Genomic DNA, 19,974 nt, shown 5'->3' with positions numbered 1-19,974 from the left:
ATACTGTAAATACTGTAACAATAACATATATATATATATATATATATATATATATATATTTATTTATTTTTATTTTTTTCCAGTTAGTGGATTCACATTACATATATGTAATATGAGTATATGAGATATAACCACTATATGACAGGTATGGTCATTAACCATCTGTCCCATAACAGTGTGAAACACATTAGGATGTGTCTCTACTGGAGTCGCTCCTGCTCCAGCCACACCATGGCGCTCTGCTGGCTCAGGATGCTGCTGCGTATGATGGCCAGAAGCTCATCCGTGCTGCTCCATGCGTTCGGCTCCACCGTGCTGAACATCATAGGGAGAGTCTCCAGCTGCAGCTCCTCCATCTGACAGGCCTCCATCAGGTCCTCCTCTCTGTGGCCCGATAACAGCTTCCTGAAACACACACACAGGTTTCACTGGGGTTTAAGGATTGCGTGACATCAAGAGCTCAAGGTTGGGCTGATGTTGTGACTACAGTGTCAAGAGACAGACGGATACGGATCCGCACCTGAACTTGCGTCCCTTCTTGTCTTTGGGTTTGATGTAGATGATGATGGGATAGATGCTGTGCTTCAGGAGATTCTCCACATGATTCAAGCCCAGCTGAAGCAGACAGTGTTTGTCCTGAACACACACACAAACACAAAGTTTTAACACAGCTGTGACTCTCAGTGTGTGTGTGTGTGTGTTAATGTTTACCTGGTTAATAACCTCTTGAATACTCTGTAGTTTGATTCCCAGTGGTTGATCTGTGGAGTCTAAGAGGAACACACTCTTATCCTGACGCACACAACTTTCCACTGGCTCTGCACACAATAATAATAATGGGGAAAATAATCCATAAAATGTATAATAAATTACTGAAATTATGAACTAAAAGGTATCAAGATTTTTAACAAAAAAATTGAAAAATGAAATGTTAAAAACAAACTATTTTCAAATAGACAAAGTAAATAACAGTATTTATTAGTCATTTGTATTAATATTTTGAATTTTTATATTTTATATATTATTCATTTTTATTTTAAAGTTAGTTTAAGATTATCATTTTCATTTAAGTTTTTGTTGTTTTTTGTCATTTTTATAGTTTGAATTAGTTTTTTATATTTCCAGTTGTAGTCATTTTGTTGTGGGTTTGTATCATGTTCAGTAGTTTTTTCATATTTTAGTAGTAGTAAGTACTATAGTATTTAGTATGATTTTGAATTTTTTTCTATCTTCGTATTAAATTTTAGTTCATTTTAGTTCAAGTTTTTTATTTTATTGCTTGTTTTGTTTAATAATTTTAGTAGGTTTATATATATATATATATATATATATATATACACACACACACACACACACATTTTTTGACAGCTGGTTGAGAAGGCAACACTTCTCATTTTCATGTAGTTTAAGTCTTTTTATTTTGTTTTGCCATCTTTAGTCATTTTAGTAGGTTTATATAATTGACCGTCTGAAATCTATCTATAAATACTTTTTATTGTATTTATATTGTGTATTTATGTGTCTTCAGTGAACATTTAGTTTATTTCAAGTAATAGGCAGCATGGTTGTAGTTGTAGTGAAGATCTGCCGCTGTACCTGGATGGCAGGTGTTGAAGTCCAGACCGGATTCTGCCGGCTGCAGCAGCCGCTCGATGATCCCGCGGGACAGAATAGACGGGGAGAAAACCACCGGCCGTTTGCTGAAGACCACAACCATCTGAACCAGACTGAACGGGATCAGCTGCTCCTCATGACCTACAAACACACACACATTCAGAACTCACAATATTCACTCTGATTGGTTAAAGGTTAGAGTGGGAGGGGCTTACGGTTACTGAGTGTGTAGAGCACTGGACTGGACGAGCCAATCTCACGATAGTTTGCCGCGACCGCTTTAATGAGCCGAACGCGCTCAGAGGTTTTCTTACAGAACTACAGACAGACACAAAACAAACAGCTTAGTGTCTGTGAGAGAGACAGAGACAGACAGACAGACAGAAAGACCGTCACCTTCCTCCTGCACTGATTCTGTTCCAGCGCCATCATACGAAGTCTCACCAACAGCAGCTGCTGAGTCCTGAAGAGAAAACACGAGTCTGACACCCTGAATGTTTTTGCATGCTGAATTGTGATGTGGTTATTTAATAATTAATATTTATTCAATATTGTCAGCAGTTGTTGCCTTATTAGAGCAGATTATGTGACTGGAGATGATGGCAACAAACATTTGTGTGTGTGTGTGTGTGTGTGTGTGTGTGTGTGTGTTTAACAAGGAAAAAGCCTCTGAGAGAGAAAGAAACACTTTTACAGGAGTTTAAAAGAGACAGGATGACAAACTAGCAAAAAAACAAAACAAATTATGTGCATTTTCATTGATTTTTAGTCACTACAGTTAAAGGGATGCTATTTAAATACTCCATAATATTTCAGTGTTCATGTATTTTTCATGTATTGCATGCATTATGTACCTGTTGTAGTTGGGCACGGCTCCGGCCTGCAGCGGCGCCCCCGTGTGTTTGTCCACGCGAACGCAGCGCCACTGATATTTACCATTGTAATGCGTGTCGGTAACGTGCAGCACGTCGTCACAGCAAACCCTGAGACACGGCGGGTCGCCATGGTGACAGAGGTCAAGGTTCACACGCACGTAGAACGAGTCGGCGCCGGTGAAAGACGGAGATGAGAGTTCAGCGAGTAAACGAGAATAACCTGAGACAAGAGAGGAAAAGACTGAATCATTATAGAAAATGATTCAGCGCCATCGTTTATCTGAACAATTTTAAATTCTCAATTTATACACACACACACACACACACTTGATTTGAGAAGTTTTTTTTTGAAATACTGATGGAGCACATGTTTGTCTCTCACCGTCGGGATTGTGTGTGTGTTTGAGCGCGTTCGGTTCGGTCCACCACTGCAATGAGAAATGAGCCACTTCAGCCGTACACTGACTGAGACGAACACGACCCTCGCCGAACAACACCTGATCCAACTGACAACAGAGCACGTGATCTGAATGCGTTTCAGTGAAGGAGGAACTTCCTGTCTGACAGGAAACAGTTTTCTGTCTCTCTCACCTCCAGTAGTTCACTGCCCTCCCTCAGGCCGCAGATCTGCGCAGGTGAACCCTCCCTGACCGTCTGCACAAACACACCCGTCCGGTTTCCTCCAATGATAGTGATGCCGTCGGCCAGACTGACACTTTTGGACGAGGAGGAGAGCGCCAGAGACAATCTGAGAAACAAACGAGAGGAACATGAGACAAAACAAACATGATGAAGGTCATGTTGATGCTGATGAAGGGCTTGTACCGCGGGGAGGATGATGAAGGTTTGATCGGGAGAGTCGGAGTCACGTTGATCAAGTCAGGAGGAAAGAGCTGAGACGGCAGAGAGCTCCATGAACTCAACAGACACGAGTCCGAGTCCTCTACAACACACACACACACACACCCCCCCCATTACTAACAATCTAAATACAAACTGAACACAGAAAGAAAGACAGAAGCATTTAAAGACAGTAGAGATGTGAATCTTCACAGGTCCCATGATTCAATTTGATTCTAAAGGTAAAGATCTGACATTTTTTACATTACAATACAAAACGGGTCAGTTTTGTCAAGACACCAACATTTCAGTTGCAATGATTCTCAAAACCAATTTAATACCAAAGATAACACAAAAACTGCTATTGAACATTTATTTGTAACTTTCTTATTTTTTAATTGATACAATTTAATTATGAAGTGTTTTTTTATAATAATGAAATTAATCATTTTATTTCTAAAGCACATTTAAAGTCAGCTGACACTGACCAAAGTGCTATACAATAGATACATGATAAAAAAACAATCACCAGATAAATAGATATTGCAATACAAAGTCAATAAAAAACAACAGACACACAAAAACATACAAATATAAACATGAAAATGTTGTTGTTTTGTTTTTATTGTTTTGAAAATTTTATTGTTTTATATTTTATATGAAAATATGAAGAATTTTATTTTAAAAAATTGAATTTAGTAAAGAGCAAATAATTTTTTATCTTTTTATCAACATTACTGCCGTTTCATGTCTCACAATTCTGACTTATATTTGTCTGAATTGCGATATATAAACTCAGAATTGTGAGAAAATCAGAATTCTGACTTTTGAATTTAGATCTCGCAATTCTGACATTTTTTGCATAACTCTGAGCTTACAGCTTGAGAAAAAAAGGTCAGAATTGTGAGATAAAAAAGCAAGATAAAAAGTTGCAATTACAAAATGTTGTTAAAAATGAATCAGTCCTGCAGTTCTTTAGAATCGATTCAGAATTATTAAACAAAGAATCGTGACACATCAGAGAATAGTTTTTTTTCTCCCACCTCTAACAGAGAGACAGGTTTGGAGTAAGATGCACAGACAGACAGACAGACAGACAGACAGAGAGCTGTTTCACACACCTGCATGCGGCTCGTTCTCATCGCTCCCCCAAGAGTTCAGATCAAACCTGCAAACACACAGACAGTGAGACACCAGTGAATCATGAATCAGGAGTCGTCCTTCACTAGTTTAGCGATGTCTGTAAACTAAAGCTTCAGCTGTAGATTAATGTATTTAACTCAATTTGCAGGGTTTGATTTGTCTTACTCTATGTTTGCTCTGCGGTTGATGGAGTTCATACAGGGAGGAAAGGGAAATGTGGAGAGTCTGTTGATGTCCTTCTCAGCGTTACACTCCTGCACAATCACAAAACACACAGTGAGATTCAAACACAGGACATAATGATCACTGCATCATCGAGTGAGATGATATATTTATTTACCGGTGTGAGCAGATTCTCCTCTGAATTAGAGCAGCAGGAGTCTGACACAAACACACAACAGCGTCAAAAAAAAACAAAAAAAAAACATCAACAAGCTTTACACAATACAGACTGTTTCAAAGCTGCTTCACAGTAACAAAATAACAGAACAACAGTGTTACTGTTGTAAAATTCTTCAATTATGAAACAATCTCAGCAATACAGCAGCTCTACAGAAGACAATAATGTTGTTATCCAGTTCAATTCAGATCAAATTCTGTTCTCATTCGTGTCAGTTAAATACATACTATTACTATTCACACAGTAACACTCACCTTCAGACTGCTCACAGATCTGAGCCCGAGAGGTTGACTGTAAAAACACAATAACAGCATGAGAGAACAGCACACACATGTGCACTCGTAACACGACTGTGTGTTTGTGTGTGTGTGAACTCTGACCTTCAGATGAGCTCTGAGTGTGAGTGGACTGGGACTCAAATCAACTGAACAACACGGGCCGAAACACTGATCCTCACTGAACAACGACAGGTGAGACTACAGAAACACACACACATACACACGTGTTAGTGAATGTATAGTATAGTATAGTATAGTACACTACATTATAATACAGTACAGTATAATACAGTTCAGTACAGTGTAGTATAGCATAGTATGGTATAGAACAGTGTAGTTTAGTATAGTACAATACAGTGCAGTACAGTGCAGTATTGTATAGTACAGTGTTGTGTAGAACAGTACAGTATAATACAGTCCAGTACAGTGTAGTATAGTATAGTATGGTATAGAACAGTGTAGTTTAGTATAGTACATTATAGTACAATACAGTGCAGTACAGTGTAGTACTGTACCATATAGTACAGTACAGTGTCATGCAGTACAGTGTAGTATAGTACAATGTAGTATAGTGTAGTATTGCATAGTACAGTGCAGTGTAGTATAGAGTAGTACATTTCAGTATTGAATAGTACATTGTGGTACAGTACAGTGTAGTAAATACCACAACAAGGTACAGTACAGTATAATTTACAGTATTGTTCAATACAGCACAGAAGGCTACAGGGTAGTGTAGTATAGTTGGGTATAATGCAGTGCAGCACACTGAATTATAGTCTATACCTTAATATATTTGTAGTATATAGTATAGTATGCAATAGAATAGTAAGGTATGGTATAGTGTAGTGTAGTACTGTACAATATAATACAGTACAGTGTAGTGTAGTATAGTATATTATAGTACAATACAGTGTAGTACTGTACCATTTAGTACAGTACAGTGTAATGAGTACTATGTAGTATATTACAGTACAGTGTAGTACAATACAGTATAGTGTAGTATTGTACCATATAGTACAGTACAGTGTCATGTAGTACAGTGTAGTATTGCATAGTACAGTGCAGTGTAGTATAGAGTAGTACAGTATAGTATTGAATAGTACATTATGGTACAATGTAGTGTAGTAAATAGCACAGTATAGTACAGTAAAGTATAATTTACAGTATAGTTCTATACAGTATAGAAGGGTACAAAGATTTTGGTATAGGTATTTGGTATACCTAAGCAAAATTGGTATTTGGTTTGTTATAGTGCAATGCAGCACACTATGAATTATAGTCTAGTATACTTCAATATAGTATATAATATGCTTTAGTATAGTTTAGTATAGTATATGCTGGGAGTTTAGTAGTGGTTTTTCAGACACCACCCCCAATTGAGAAACACAAGCATGCCATGTGTAGTCTGTAGTATGTAGCGTGTAGTGATGTAGACGTACGCAGTGCATGCAGGTGTTGCTCTGCTCTCTCCGCTCTCGGTTTCTCTCCGTCTCTCTCTGCAGCTGCTCCAGGCTGCTCTGCAGCTCCGCGATACGTTTGCGCAGACGGTTCTTGTCCAGGAGGCAGTCGGTGAACTCTAGCTGCAGACTGTCACGACTGCGCAGCGCCTTAACAAACACACACACACACACACACAAACACAAGTGTTTAAGCACATGTTTGTGTGTGTGTGTGTGTGCGTGTGAGAGAGAGAGTGTGTGTTTGGTACCTGGTCTCTCTCTCTCTCCAGCTCCATGATCTGGTTGAAGTAGGACACACTCCTGCTCTGCTCCGTCTCCCAGTCCAGCTGCAGAGTCCTGAGACGCAGCTGCAGCTGCTCACACTGAGACGCCAACTACACAAACATATTATATATGTATGCTTGTATGTATGTGTGTATGTATATATAGATAAATAAGGTGAGAGACATGCATGGATAAATTGATAACAATATGATCAATGTCATGGATTTAGAAAATAGACTCAATTTAATTAATGCCAACTTTCAGAATAGGTCATCCAGTTACAAAAAGTTACAACAACATCAAGTATTACTGAAAAGGTTTAGGATTAATTAATAAATTAATGTATATTAGTGAGGATGACTCACAGACTTATTATATTTACTCCAACACCCATAAAATCTGTTCATTTACATGATTATTTTTGTATCACTGATATACGATTATAGTTTTATATTACTTTTTTGTTTTTAAATTTTCCATTTATTTAAATTTTATTGAAAGATGTAGTAATGTTGTTGTGTTTTAGTGATTTTTATTTTTTATGTCTATATAGTTTTTAATATTTATTTTTCAGTTTTTTTTTTGTTATTTTATCAAGTCAAACTAAATGAAAGTGAGAAATGTTGACGTGACAACTAGCTGAAATAAAATGTTTTAAGATTTTTTCTTTTATTTCAAGTAACACATTTTTAATGGTTTAGTTTTATATTTTATGATAATAACACTGATAATAACTTATAGTAAAACATGACTTGGTTGATTTATGAGTGGTATAATTAATGAAGTCCAACTCACTCACTTCAAGCTGTTTTTTTTCACTATATTAATGAGGATATTTTTGACTAGCTACACCAGTATAGTCAAACCATCACCATGACATTTAAACCACATGGAATAATATTAGGTATTCATTAAAATATATTCAGTAAAATCAATCCATTTAGCTGTATTTAAAGCTATCGCAAGACGTTCCTGAATAATTTAAATTCATGACACTATATTATCTTCTTTAGAGCTACTTTATAGTTGAAACTGAAGATGTGAAGGAACTGATTGTTGAACACTGATGCTGTTGTTCCTGTTTATTACTTGAAGCATTGGTACTGCATTAAGCACTGTACAAATAAACTGTAATTTTGTAATGGGCTTTAATGAGTTAATTTTCTAACTGCACTTTATTTACACGTTAAATTCAACTTTACAGCGCACACAAAACAAAGGCTGAATTCAGAATGGCATACTCATACTATCTGTTTCATATATGGCAAAAAATGAGTGATATGCAAGTATGTGATTTTACATTGAGCCTATAAACACCACAGACACACAGAGGTTTGCTCTTACTTTCTCTCTCTGAGACTCGGAGCTCTCCAGCTCCCCCTGCAGTTGGGCGATGGTGCTGCTCAGCTCCTGCCGCTGCTCTGCCGCCTCCCGCCGGTCCTGCTTCAGGATGTCCAACAGAGCCTAAAACACACGATACATCAGACGACCGACACACACTCCTGTAAGTGTCAGCAGGGTCCCTCACATGACTCTGACCTGATTTCCAGAGTTAAGCTCTCTGTTTCTCACAGGGAGCGATGGCGTCTCCTCCGGTCCTGCGGGGGCGCCGTCATACACCCCACTGCACGTGTGAAGAGTCAGTGAGGGGGCGGAGCCATCGTGAACTCGTTTCTCCACCTCCTGTAATCTCTTCCTGAGCTGCTCCACCTGTCAGTGACATCATTGCATGGAAACGTGCACTTTGAGCCTGACATGAACTGTGTGTATCTGGAGTGTGAAATACTGATTAATGTTGACTACCTCTGTGAGCAGTTCTCTCTCGCATGCTGTAGTTTTGCGTTGTTCCTCTAATGCTCGCGAGTATTTCACGGCCTGTTCCAGATGTCTCTCCTTCAGCAAACCCAACTCGCGACTACCAGACTCCCAGTCCTGCCTCAACCTGACCCATAAACACACACATCGAAACAGATCTACATTTATGCATTTGGCAGATGATATATATATATACAGTGGGTACGGAAAGTATTCAGACCCCCTTAAATTTTTCACTCTTTGTTATATTGCAGCCATTTGCTAAAATCATTTAAGTTACATTTTTTTCCTCATTAATGTACACACAGCACCCCATATTGACAGAAAAACACAGAATTGTTGACATCTTTGCAGATTTATTAAAAAAGAAAAACTGAAAAATGCTCAGTATTTAGTAGAAGCACCCTTTTGATCTAATACAGCCATGAGTCTTTTTGGGAAAGATCCAACAAGTTTTTCACACCTGGATTTGGCGATCCTCTGCCATTCCTCCTTGCAGATCCTCTCCAGTTCTGTCAGGTTGGACGGTAAACGTTGGTGGACAGCCATTTTTAGGTCTCTCCAGAGATGCTCAATTGAGTTTAAGTCAGGGCTCTGGCTGGGCCATTCAAGAACAGTCACAGAGTCGTTGTGAAGCCACTCCTTCGTTATTTTAGCTGTGTGCTTAGGGTCATTGTCTTGTTGAAAGGTAAACCTTCGGCCCAGTCTGAGGTCCTGAGCACTCTGCATCCACAACATGCTGCTGTGAGCATGTAAGAAATAGTGCTGCTGCACATATAACATATTTGTATATCCCCCATAGCATACATGATCACCCCGTAGCAGATCTATACAGGTGGAGCTGGGGAAGTTGGAGGGTTTCTGAAGTGGGCTGCTACTGCTACAGCAAACACTAGCCAAGTATTGAATGTTGAGCAGTGAGCTCATTGGCTACCGATACAGGAGAGAACCAATCAGCTGTGACGTGATAATGTTGTCAGTGTGTCATACTGAGTTAGATCTAGAGTTTTATGCCAGAACTTTGTATATACATGCACAAAACCTGAAGAAAATGACAAAAAACACAACAAATTACTAGTAAATAAAGTTCAACAAAATGTAAGCATAAATAAATATGCAGTGAAATGTAAACCACATTTATTTTTTTATGTTACATGAAAAATTGTAAGATATATGGTAATATGAAAAACCTCATTAAATACAAAATGATATACACCTTAAAACTAAATGAAGTTGACAATTATACTTTTCATTTTATATAAACATACTGATTTCATGCCAATACATATTAAATGATTAGAACAGTTCATAAATGTTGTATATATCTATAGATAGATAGATAGATAGTATTTTTCTATTTTCCTTTTTCATTTTAATTTAAAGTTTTAGTCATTTTAATGTGTTTTTGTCATTTTTAGTTGTCTATACAGTTTTTATTTTAGTTATTTTAGTATATCAAGTTTTGTTTAAGTGAAAATAAGAAATGTTTCAAAGTGTAAATGCACTTTAAATACACTAAGTTTGAGAAGAAATTGGATATGTGTGCTTTCTTCACCTCTCCAGTTGTATGCGGTCCTGACACAGCTCCTGCGCTTTGCGTTCAGCTCGGCCGCGCTCGTCCTCGGCCACGCGACAGCGCTGAGACAGACGCCGCTCACACACACGGCTGCAGTGCAACTGCTCTCGCAGCTTACGAACCTCCAGCAGCAGAAACTGAGTCAGACCCTCAGGACCCTCCTCATCTACACACACAGCATCACACAAACAACATTAACAAACAGCTAGAACGGCTGCATGCTGCTTAATGTCTCTTCCTAGAGGAAGATTTTGGCTCTATATTGCAAAAAATTATTACTTTATTCAGTTAAATACTCAATATTTGTCTTGTTTTCCAGTGCAAATTTCAAATATTCTCAAATCAAGTTACACAAGAAGCAAAATTACTTAAAATATTAAGTCTTGTTTCCTGATAAATTTATCTAAATTAATTCATTAGAGTTTTGTTTTTAAAACAAGAAAAATATCATAAACTCACTTTTTATCCAATTTGTTCGTTTTAACATAAACTCACTTCATTCTGATACATTTGTTCCTGTTTTATGCATAAATTCACATAATTTTGATGACATTATTCTTGTTTTAAACAACTCACTTGATGTTTATAGATTTCTTCCTGTTTAATGCATAAATTCACAGAACTGTGATAACATTATTCTTGTTTTAAGAATGAACTCACTTCATTTTGAAAAAAAAATGTTCTTGTTTAAGCATAAACCCACTTAATTTTAATGAATTTGTTTCTGTGTTATGCATAAATTTAAACATTTTCATTATTTTTTTCTTTTAGCATAAATCCACATAATTGTGTAACATTTGTTTGTTTCCAGCATAAACTCAATTTTGATAAATGTGTTAGTTTTTAGTATAAACGTACCTAATTTTGATAAATTTGTTCTTGTCTGAAGCATACAATCCACATAATTTTAAGAAATTTGTTCCTGCTGCATGCATAAACTTACACATCTTTGATAAAAATTGTTCTTGCTTTAAGCATAAAACCACTTAATTTTGAGAAAATGTTTTCGGTTTAAGCATAAACTCACTTAATTGTAATCTGTTCATTTATCATGCTGTCATACCTCTGAATTATATAGTATGCACACAGAGCATAGTATGCAAATAATGCCTGGATGATATATTGAATATACAAAAGTTAAACATTCTAAATAACAACTAAATTTCCAAGAATAAATTTAGGATATATTCCGTTTCATATACTATTACTGTGTTCACTGAACCAGTATTCAGAAAGCAGTAAATTAGTATTCGCTCCACGTGATATAATAACGAGTGAAACGAGGCGAGTTCACAAACATTTCAGAAATAGTATGAGTAGTATGCTAGTGTAGGATTGTGAATTCAGTCATACTCACCCAGCATGATGGAGCAGCGCTGTGTTGGCTGTCGTCCAGTCAGCTGCGTGAACTGCTCCGGATGGTAAAACTCCAGTGACTCCATGAAGGCCTGGAGACCGCGCTCGCCACGCCCCCTCAGGATATCCAATAAACGCCCTGAGCACAACAGCCAATCGAATCAGTGCACACTGCTCCAGGCACACACACCCACCAATCACATTCCACTCCACATTCATTCCTCCTCTGATTCTCTTTTAATGTGAACATTTGCATCCAGAGTCACATACTATCCACCATAAATAGTATGCTAGATGAGTACGTCCTAAATCATTACATTGGTAAAAGGGTTAAATATTACCCACAACCCTTTGCACTACACATGAGGAAAAGCTTATTTGGTTCCTTATTGACTTTTCCAGATACAAAAATGTAAGGGAAATGAGGCTGAAGCTTTTCAAGGAACGAACTTGAACGCAAACATTTTGCACAAAAGTGTCTGTAGTTTCATAACGCAATGGCAGAATTTCCCAATGCAGCTGTACTTTCTTACTACAAGCTCTGAAATATGTACTTTCCATAACCGATGGGAGAAATTTGAATGATATCACTCGTACGAAGAGCTCAGAAAACATGCTGACGACACCGGTTGGTCAAAACTGTGGAAATGCAATCAGAACTCAACCGAAACATGTCAAAAAGACACGTTTAAAAAACACTTTAATAAACCATTTCCAATTGCAAATGTTTTAATAAAAGAGTCATCTATTAAATGGAATCTAAAAGGCAAAATGATTCACTCTTTTGAAGCACAGAAAATACACTGATCAAATCAGCTGGTCAAAACATTGTAAATGCAATAGTTTAAATGCATAAACACCTTTTACAAACCAACTGAAAATCTCTTAAAAAAGTGTAGTCTATTAAATGCAATCTACAAATGCAAAATGATTTTCTTCTTATTCTCGAATGAAAATGGTGCAAATGCAGTAAGAACTCATGCATTGACTTTTACAAAGCAATGGAAAATATTTTCATGAAAGCGTAAACCATCAAATAAAATCAACAAATGATTAAATATGAAGTACATGTACCATTTGTTTTCTTTCATTCATTTCTACTGCTTGTTTTGTGTTTTTGGGAGGATTTGGATACTTAGTCCATTTGTTTTCCATTTATACACACATTTGCATTATAAAGCTGACCCAAAATTAGTTAAAACCATATTAGACACTGGTTCATTAAATTCACCATATTTTTTAAGATGCCAAAAAGTTTCAAAGTAGTATATCGCAAAACACTTGAAATAGTATTTTTCTTTATCCATGACTCAAATTCTCATATTCAGTAGATCTTCATTTTATTGATTATACTTCATATTTTTTATACATAAATCTACTTTTTGGGGGGGTAAGAATACACTACTGTCATAATTCCAGTTTGGTCTTTGATAGTCATTTAAAGAAAAAAAAACATTGAAAAGTCAAAAATGACTCTCACTGTTTAACCTTGTATAAATGTAGTTGTTTTTTTCCCCCTGGCTTTTGGTTTTTACTTTATTTAGTTATTTATTTTTTATTATATATGTCTAGTTATTGTTTTTGTTGTTCTATACTTGTTAATACAACTTCATTTAAGTCCTTTGGCATGAATAAAGACGCAGTGTTTGGAAAGTGTCCATCACTACTGTGGTGTTTTGCGTCTCACCGGCTCTGCTGATTCTCAGTGGATACTGACTGGAGTTCAGCACCTCGTCCTCGTCCTGCTCGTCGATAACCTTGCACTGTCGCAGATACGGCGTCAACTTTGCCGGGTTTAAAATGCGGGTCAGTTTGTGTCGCACTCCTTCCACTCGCTCCCACAGCTCCTCGTGCTTCTCCTCCTCTAACGGAGACATGAGCGAACTCTCGTCTCCCAGCGGCCATTCACCTGCGAGAAAACAGAAGACGTTTATGAGGTTCACGATCATGAAGCAGCTGCTCCTCAAGTGGCAGGTGATGTGGGAGGCAAGAAATCGTGCCTGTTTTCTGTTTTTGTAGTTGCGTTAGTTAGTACTTCAAAAATGGTCAAAGGTCAAACAACATTTGGGTCATAAGACACCTACAAACCAACACAACAAATCATCAACACTCCAGATAGGAGTTACTCATCAAATTCAGTTCAAACCACACTCTTAAAACTAAAGGTTCCTGACAGGGTTTTTCACAGCGATGCCATAAAAGAACCCTTTTGGGTTCCCAAAGAACAGTTCTTAAAAGAACCATTGTTTTCATACACTCTAAAAAATGCTGGGTTGTTTCAACCCAATTTTGGGTCAAATATGGACTAACCCAACTGTTGGGTTAAATTTTGGTTACATTTTTGTAACCAAAATTTAACCCAACAGTTGGGTTAGTCCATATTTGACCCAAAATTGGGTTGAAACGACCCAGCATTTTTTAGAGTGTAGTCTGAAGATAATTTTAATATTCTTAAGAGCCTTTTTTTTTATAAAGAACCTTTCATCCAATGGGGCGCAATCTGGTTAGCAGCAATGTAAAAGCTCAATCATTTTAAACACACTTTTTAAAAATGATATTGAGCCTTACAATTTAATGTTTTTTTGAGTCGTTGATATAAATCAAAAGTTGAGAAAATAAAGAAAATATAATTTTTATTTATGGAGAAAATTCATACTGGACCTGAATCAACACAAATCACTTCTTATACAAACCTGGCTTGCTTAAATTAGTTTTTTTTTTTAAAGAAAAATCTCAAAAAAAAAAAAAAAAAGATGGAAAATTGGCTTATTTTAAAAGAATTTGCTTCTTCTCAGGTCCATTTGGTAAAAGCACATTCATTCAAAATGAATAAAATATATATTTAAAATTCAGTCCCAATGGTTCCAAATGGACCCAAAAGTTATGGAAGAAATGGAAGTTACTGCACCTCATTCACGAAACAAACTTATCATTATTTCACATCAGTGAATTAGTGAATGAATCTGAGCAAGATGTTCTGACAATCTGATTCAAAGGATTCAAGTGATTGTAGTGATTGTACAGTTTCAACACCAGTTCTTTCTTTCTTTCTTTCTTTCTTTCTTTCTTTCTTTTCAGTGTGTTTTGGTGAACTGCTGGCTACTTTGTATATCGTACAATCGTATTAACTGTTTGGATGTTTCTGTATGATATTTATGCTCCACTGATGGTTATGTTCAGAGGTGAACCTTCATGCTTTCTTAAAAAAAAAAAAAAAAAAACCTTATTGTACAAATCACATCATAAAAAATAAAAAATTTAAATAACTCTAAAAATAGTTATGTTTTCTCATGAGATTGGGGTGAATGCATGTGATGAAGGTGATATCCTAAATCCACATGATCATAAAACACTGATGTGAGATTGTAAATTCAACGCATGAAGAGCACAACATCTCACTGCTGGGGAATGCAGACAGTACCATGCAGACCTCTCACTGAACTTGAGAGATAATCAGAGAAACAGACCGATAACGCTGCTGGAGGAAAACAAAAACTGCATTTTCATCCAGGCCTGCTTATACCTGCACACCAAAATGTTACCGCTCTGAGGTTTCTCGGGAGACTTGGCTTAGATATCAGTTACGATTCATTTAATCATCACCTTTGTCTATATACTTCTAAAATTCCTTCCCATGAATAAAACACACCCAAACAACTAAATTGCCATCGTCCAGTAAGAGTGCAGAGCTATGAAAGCATTCATGTAGAGCTCTCTATCTCTAACTTTTGATTGCAAACCTGTGGCAAACCTGAACCCAGTTTGAGGAATTAAAAATATCTTATTTGTGATTCTTCTTGTGTAGAAGCACAAAAAATACACTGAATATACTGTTTCCAAACAAACTATCTTCCTCTTGAGAGATGATGAAGATTAGGGGTGTGTGAGGGGTTTGTGTGCCTCTGTGTTCAGGTCAGGCAGGTCCAAACACATGCTGGAATCTCAATGAATGTCTCATAGTGAAGGAATCCAGTGCTGGGAACGACAACACTTTATTGTACACTAATAGAAGCACAGACTAATGTACACTAACATTAGCACATAGGCCTATACTACACACATGATAGTCTGCATTACAAACAAGTAATAATAATACATTAATATTAACACAATGCTAACATAAAACTAATAATATGCTAATCCAAAGTTACAAATAAAACATCAATTAAGTACGTTTAAAAAAAATACAAAAAAGTCTTTCCACATACAATTATCAAGTTTAATTCAGTACGTGCCGTTTCTTTATAATTAGGCTACTTGTGAAAATGACTACCAATTTTTGAGTTAAATTTGTTTCAGCTTAAATCCTACATCATTTTTTTCATTATAGGCTATACACTAACTGATATAGGCTTCGTTATGAAAACACAAGAATAATAACGTTAAAAACAACACAAGAATGAGGTCACCTGTTTGCCAAGGACACTGAAAAAGACTAGTCAAGTTTTAAATATAAACGTGTTTTTTCCCATAATGTCACATAATGCCGTAGTATGACTGAATCAAACATTTGATTCATTCGTTGATTTTATTCTGTATAAATGAATCGGTTACTGAAGCAGCCGATGAGGCTGAAGAGATAAACAACTGAAAGTTAAAGGTCTTACCGCTCATGATTCAGCTAATGAACGAATGAGATGAGAGAAATGAAAACAACAGCGACACTTCAGACAGCCACAAACCAGATGCGAAGATGCGAGGCGAAGTTAGATATGAGCGGCGACTCTCTGACTCTCTCTCTCTCTCTCTCTCTCTCTCGCTCTCTCTCAGGAGGCAAAGCTACATTGACATAATCGTTTACATTCGTCTGCCTTTCTGCCTTGACACCCACATTATTTAAACTTCAGGAATCAATTTAACGTAGGCTTAATTATCTTAGAAAAATAACGCCCAGTCAGTGTTCGGAGAAAAAAAAAAAGGGAAAACACAAAATGCCTGAGTCACGCAACAAAATATGAAAGTCACGGTGAAAACTTCATGTGGCAATGCTCCTGTTAATTTGTAACTAGTATCTGGCGTGATTAGTCACATTCCAGGCGGGTCAGAGAGTTCAGTGACCTGTTAGTTCATGTATGTGAGGATGAGGATAATCCACTGGAGGGAGACACGAGACTGGACATGAAACACGGATTGACCGCTTCAGATAGAAACCAATGATGGCATCTATCTATCTATCTATCTATCTATCTATCTATCTATCTGTCTATCTATCTATCTGTCTATCTATCTGTCTATCTATCTATCTATCTGTCTATCTGTCTATCTATCTATCTATCTGTCTATCTGTATGTCTGTCTATCTATCTATCTATCTATCTGTCTATCTGTATGTCTGTCTGTCTGTCTGTCTGTCTGTCTGTCTATTTTTGAATGTGCTGATACCTTTTGAGATAATTTATTTTACAAAAAGATTATTAATTTTGTAGAAGCTGATGTGAAGTTAAGGTGTTTCTCGTGGGATGGTGATAAATAGCTAGTATTTATTTTTTTATTAGATTTTTATATTTGCACATTGTTTTATTCATAAAGTGTCTATGTTTTGAACAATTTAAACCTGACATTAAAATATCAATAACAACAGGCTATCTAAAAGTAAGAGCTTGAAAGCAATATGAACTAAGTCGTTTAACATGCATAAGGTTTAATAATTAATTAATTTTATTGATTGATTGTTTGTCTTTTTCCTTTATATACCCCTGACATGTTGGGTTAGGTATTTTTGTTTGTACAATATGCTTGATTCTCAATAAAATAAATAAACACATTTTATATTAACTGTAGGCCTATACAGTCTGTAAAGTCTTCTGTAGATGCCATATAGATTTTTACATGGATGAAAACAAAGTTGTGACAACTTTCAAAACTGTCTTACATAGTTCTTGAAAGTTTCTGGAAAGACTTTTCATCAGTTAACAACTGGCATGTTGACAACAGTACATGTACATCTATCACAGCCTCAATTTCATTCCTGACAAATATTAACTATGGTGCCACCCTGACTGGTCTATTATGTTGACAATGTGTTTCAGATGTTCAGCACAGTGTTTGACAGTATTGTAGTGTCTCTTCCTGCATCTTCTGTTCATTCGTCTGTCTCGTGCTCAATCATCTCTCTGTGCCATCAGCCACAAAACTGAATGCTTGACCAGAAGCAGAAGATCAAGAGACATCCAGCGGTTGTGCGAAGGAGGAATGCAATGAAGGGCAGCCGAGCGTCCAGCAGCTTCATTCCGTCTGATCCGAACACATAATCAGAGCTTTGTCCTGCAGAAGAATGATGCTTTATAACTCCTTTCAGACACATTAAACTACACTTGTGCCATTAATAGACAGCTGAATAGGATCTGACATCATCAGAGCTGCTGCGGCCAGAGGAACATGACCATTTCACTGCTTAGAAGATACAGAAAAGAGTATGTTTTTCAGATGTTTCTGCTAAACTGCATGGAGACATGAATCAACAGTTATCCTACAGTAAGAGTAGGCCTATAGAGCTAAAAAAAAATGATGTAACGATAAATGTCGGAGTTCATATTGAGATCTGTGACTTTAGTAGGCCTGAGCTTCATACAGTAGAATGAGTAATTTCAATGAATTGATTCAAATAAAAAATTCATTTGAATCATCAGAGTTGTACTAAGTTAAAATTGTGTAAGTACTTTAACTTATGAGGGGCTTAAACAGTTGATAACTTCACAAACAATCTTTAAATTACGAGGGGCTTAAACAGTTGATAACATCACAAACAATGATTACATGATCACCTGTGTCAGGTGATCACGTCTGAACATAAGCCTTGAATTTCATTGGAATCTCTGATTCAGTCATCCACCTCACTACAACTATGATACATCAAAGGGCATAACAATCCAGTGGTTTTGTGGCCGACTGGTGCGAATTTAGTGTGATTCAGACACACAAACCATCAGAAACTACAGGCAGAGAACATTTCATGGTCCTGTGTCCCAAAAAATGTAAACTATTATCGTCCATTGATAAAATAATAATAGAGAAACAATAAAAATAAACAATAAATAAAATAAACAATACAATTGATATCCTACTAAAGGAATAGGCTTTTTAGCAAATCTCGACCGCTTGATTGTTTATATTGTAGCAAAAATGCAAACTGTAGGCTATTATCGCACAGCTACAGACTATAAAGTCGAATATAGATATTTTATCCAACTTTATTCTCATACAGTACACTCGCGTAATACGATAGGCTATATAGCCTACTTCATAGCAATAAGCTGCTCGATTTTTAATTTTGTGGCAAAATCTAATATCCCTTTAGGCTATATAAAATTGGATATATGTTCAACTTTATTCACATACACATAAGCCAATATATATGGCAAATCTCAACTAGGCTACCTGATTGCTTGTTGCAAAATGAAATGCCTGACTGTTATTAACACTGTCTGTCCTGTTTTAGCCAATGAGTCTGATGTTGAACCATCTGTCTGTCCAGTTCCAAACAAGGAACCTGTTATCTGCCCCATTTGTCCAGTTATGAGCCCAGAAAATATAAATGCACTCCATGTCTGTCCCGTTAACCCTCTCACTGCCTTAGAGACCATTCAGGAACTGTCTGCTTGTTCTGTTTCCCCAAATGTGTCTGAACTGTCTGTCTTGCCAGTCCTTGTTAGTGAGTCTAATTATGAACTGTCTGCCTGTTATGTTTTCTCAAATGTGTCTGTTGAACCATCTGCCTTGCCAGTCCTAGTCTGTGAGCCCGTTTATGAACTGTCTGACTGTCCAGTTTCAGTCTGTGAGACTGTTTTTGAACTGTCTGCCTGTCCAACTTCGGTCAGTAAGCCTGTTTGTGAACTGTCTGCCTGTCCAGTTTCAGTCAGTGAGCCTGTTCATGAACTGTCTGCCCGTTCAGTTGTCACCAGGAAAAATATTGATGAACTTGGTTTGTTCCCGGCCTCAGTCCTTGAGACCGTATATGCTCTGTTTGTTTTTTGTGTCTCAGTTTTCCCTAGTTCCCAGTCTCTACCAGGGGTCTCTGCTCCGTCTGCTCAGCCACGGTGGCCTTCTGCTCTGCCGTGGTGGTCGGCCGTCTGCTCTGCCGTGGTGGTCTTCTGCTCAGTCCACTCGACCGTGGTGGTCTTCTGTCTGGCTCTGGTGGTCATCTGCTCTGCTGTGGTGGTCTTCTGCTCCGTCTGCTCCGCCATGGTGGTCTACTGCTCCGTCCGCTCCACCGTGGTGATCTTCTGTCTGGCTCTGGTGGTCTTCTGCTCCGTCGTGGTGGTCTTCTGCTCCGTCCGCTCCGCCGTGGTGGTCTTATGTCTCGCTCTGGTGGTCTTCCGCTCTGCCGTGGGGATCTTTGGACTCGTCTGCTCTGC

General features: G+C 37.3%; 1 protein-coding gene across 1 annotated transcript; it reads right to left on the bottom strand.

The window, feature by feature from the left end:
• Positions 1-84: 84 nt before the first annotated feature.
• LOC107745527 (caspase recruitment domain-containing protein 11-like) lies at positions 85-16,507 on the bottom strand. The gene is made up of 24 exons (XM_016559424.1): positions 16,229-16,507; positions 13,309-13,530; positions 11,623-11,760; positions 10,245-10,431; positions 8,678-8,816; positions 8,414-8,584; positions 8,219-8,338; positions 6,859-6,984; positions 6,590-6,757; positions 5,253-5,348; positions 5,127-5,163; positions 4,813-4,853; positions 4,638-4,726; positions 4,451-4,497; positions 3,315-3,432; positions 3,081-3,237; positions 2,872-2,995; positions 2,469-2,709; positions 2,011-2,077; positions 1,830-1,932; positions 1,597-1,755; positions 712-818; positions 521-636; positions 85-405 (listed from the first exon to the last, which is right to left on the bottom strand). The coding sequence occupies exons 1-24, from the start codon at positions 16,233-16,235 to the stop codon at positions 201-203; spliced, it is 2,985 nt and encodes a 994-aa protein (XP_016414910.1). The 5' UTR covers positions 16,236-16,507; the 3' UTR covers positions 85-200.
• Positions 16,508-19,974: the final 3,467 nt, after the last annotated feature.

The sequence above is a fragment of the Sinocyclocheilus rhinocerous genome, unplaced genomic scaffold, assembly GCF_001515625.1.
Source record: "Sinocyclocheilus rhinocerous isolate Xijiao unplaced genomic scaffold, SAMN03320098_v1.1 scaffold1159, whole genome shotgun sequence".
NCBI lineage: Eukaryota > Metazoa > Chordata > Actinopteri > Cypriniformes > Cyprinidae > Sinocyclocheilus > Sinocyclocheilus rhinocerous.
Note: the sequence above shows the minus strand (reverse complement) of the source record. Positions and strands in the feature narration are given on the sequence as shown.

Bases quoted from the DNA above. Each gene is read 5' to 3' on its own strand.
- LOC107745527 (XM_016559424.1), bottom strand. The intron at 8,339-8,413 runs GTCAGAGTCATG...CGTGTGTTTTAG, and splicing joins AGCTTAACTCTGGAAATCAG to GCTCTGTTGGACATCCTGAA. The intron at 3,433-4,450 runs GTGTGTGAAACA...TGTGTGTTGTAG, and splicing joins TGAGAACGAGCCGCATGCAG to AGGACTCGGACTCGTGTCTG.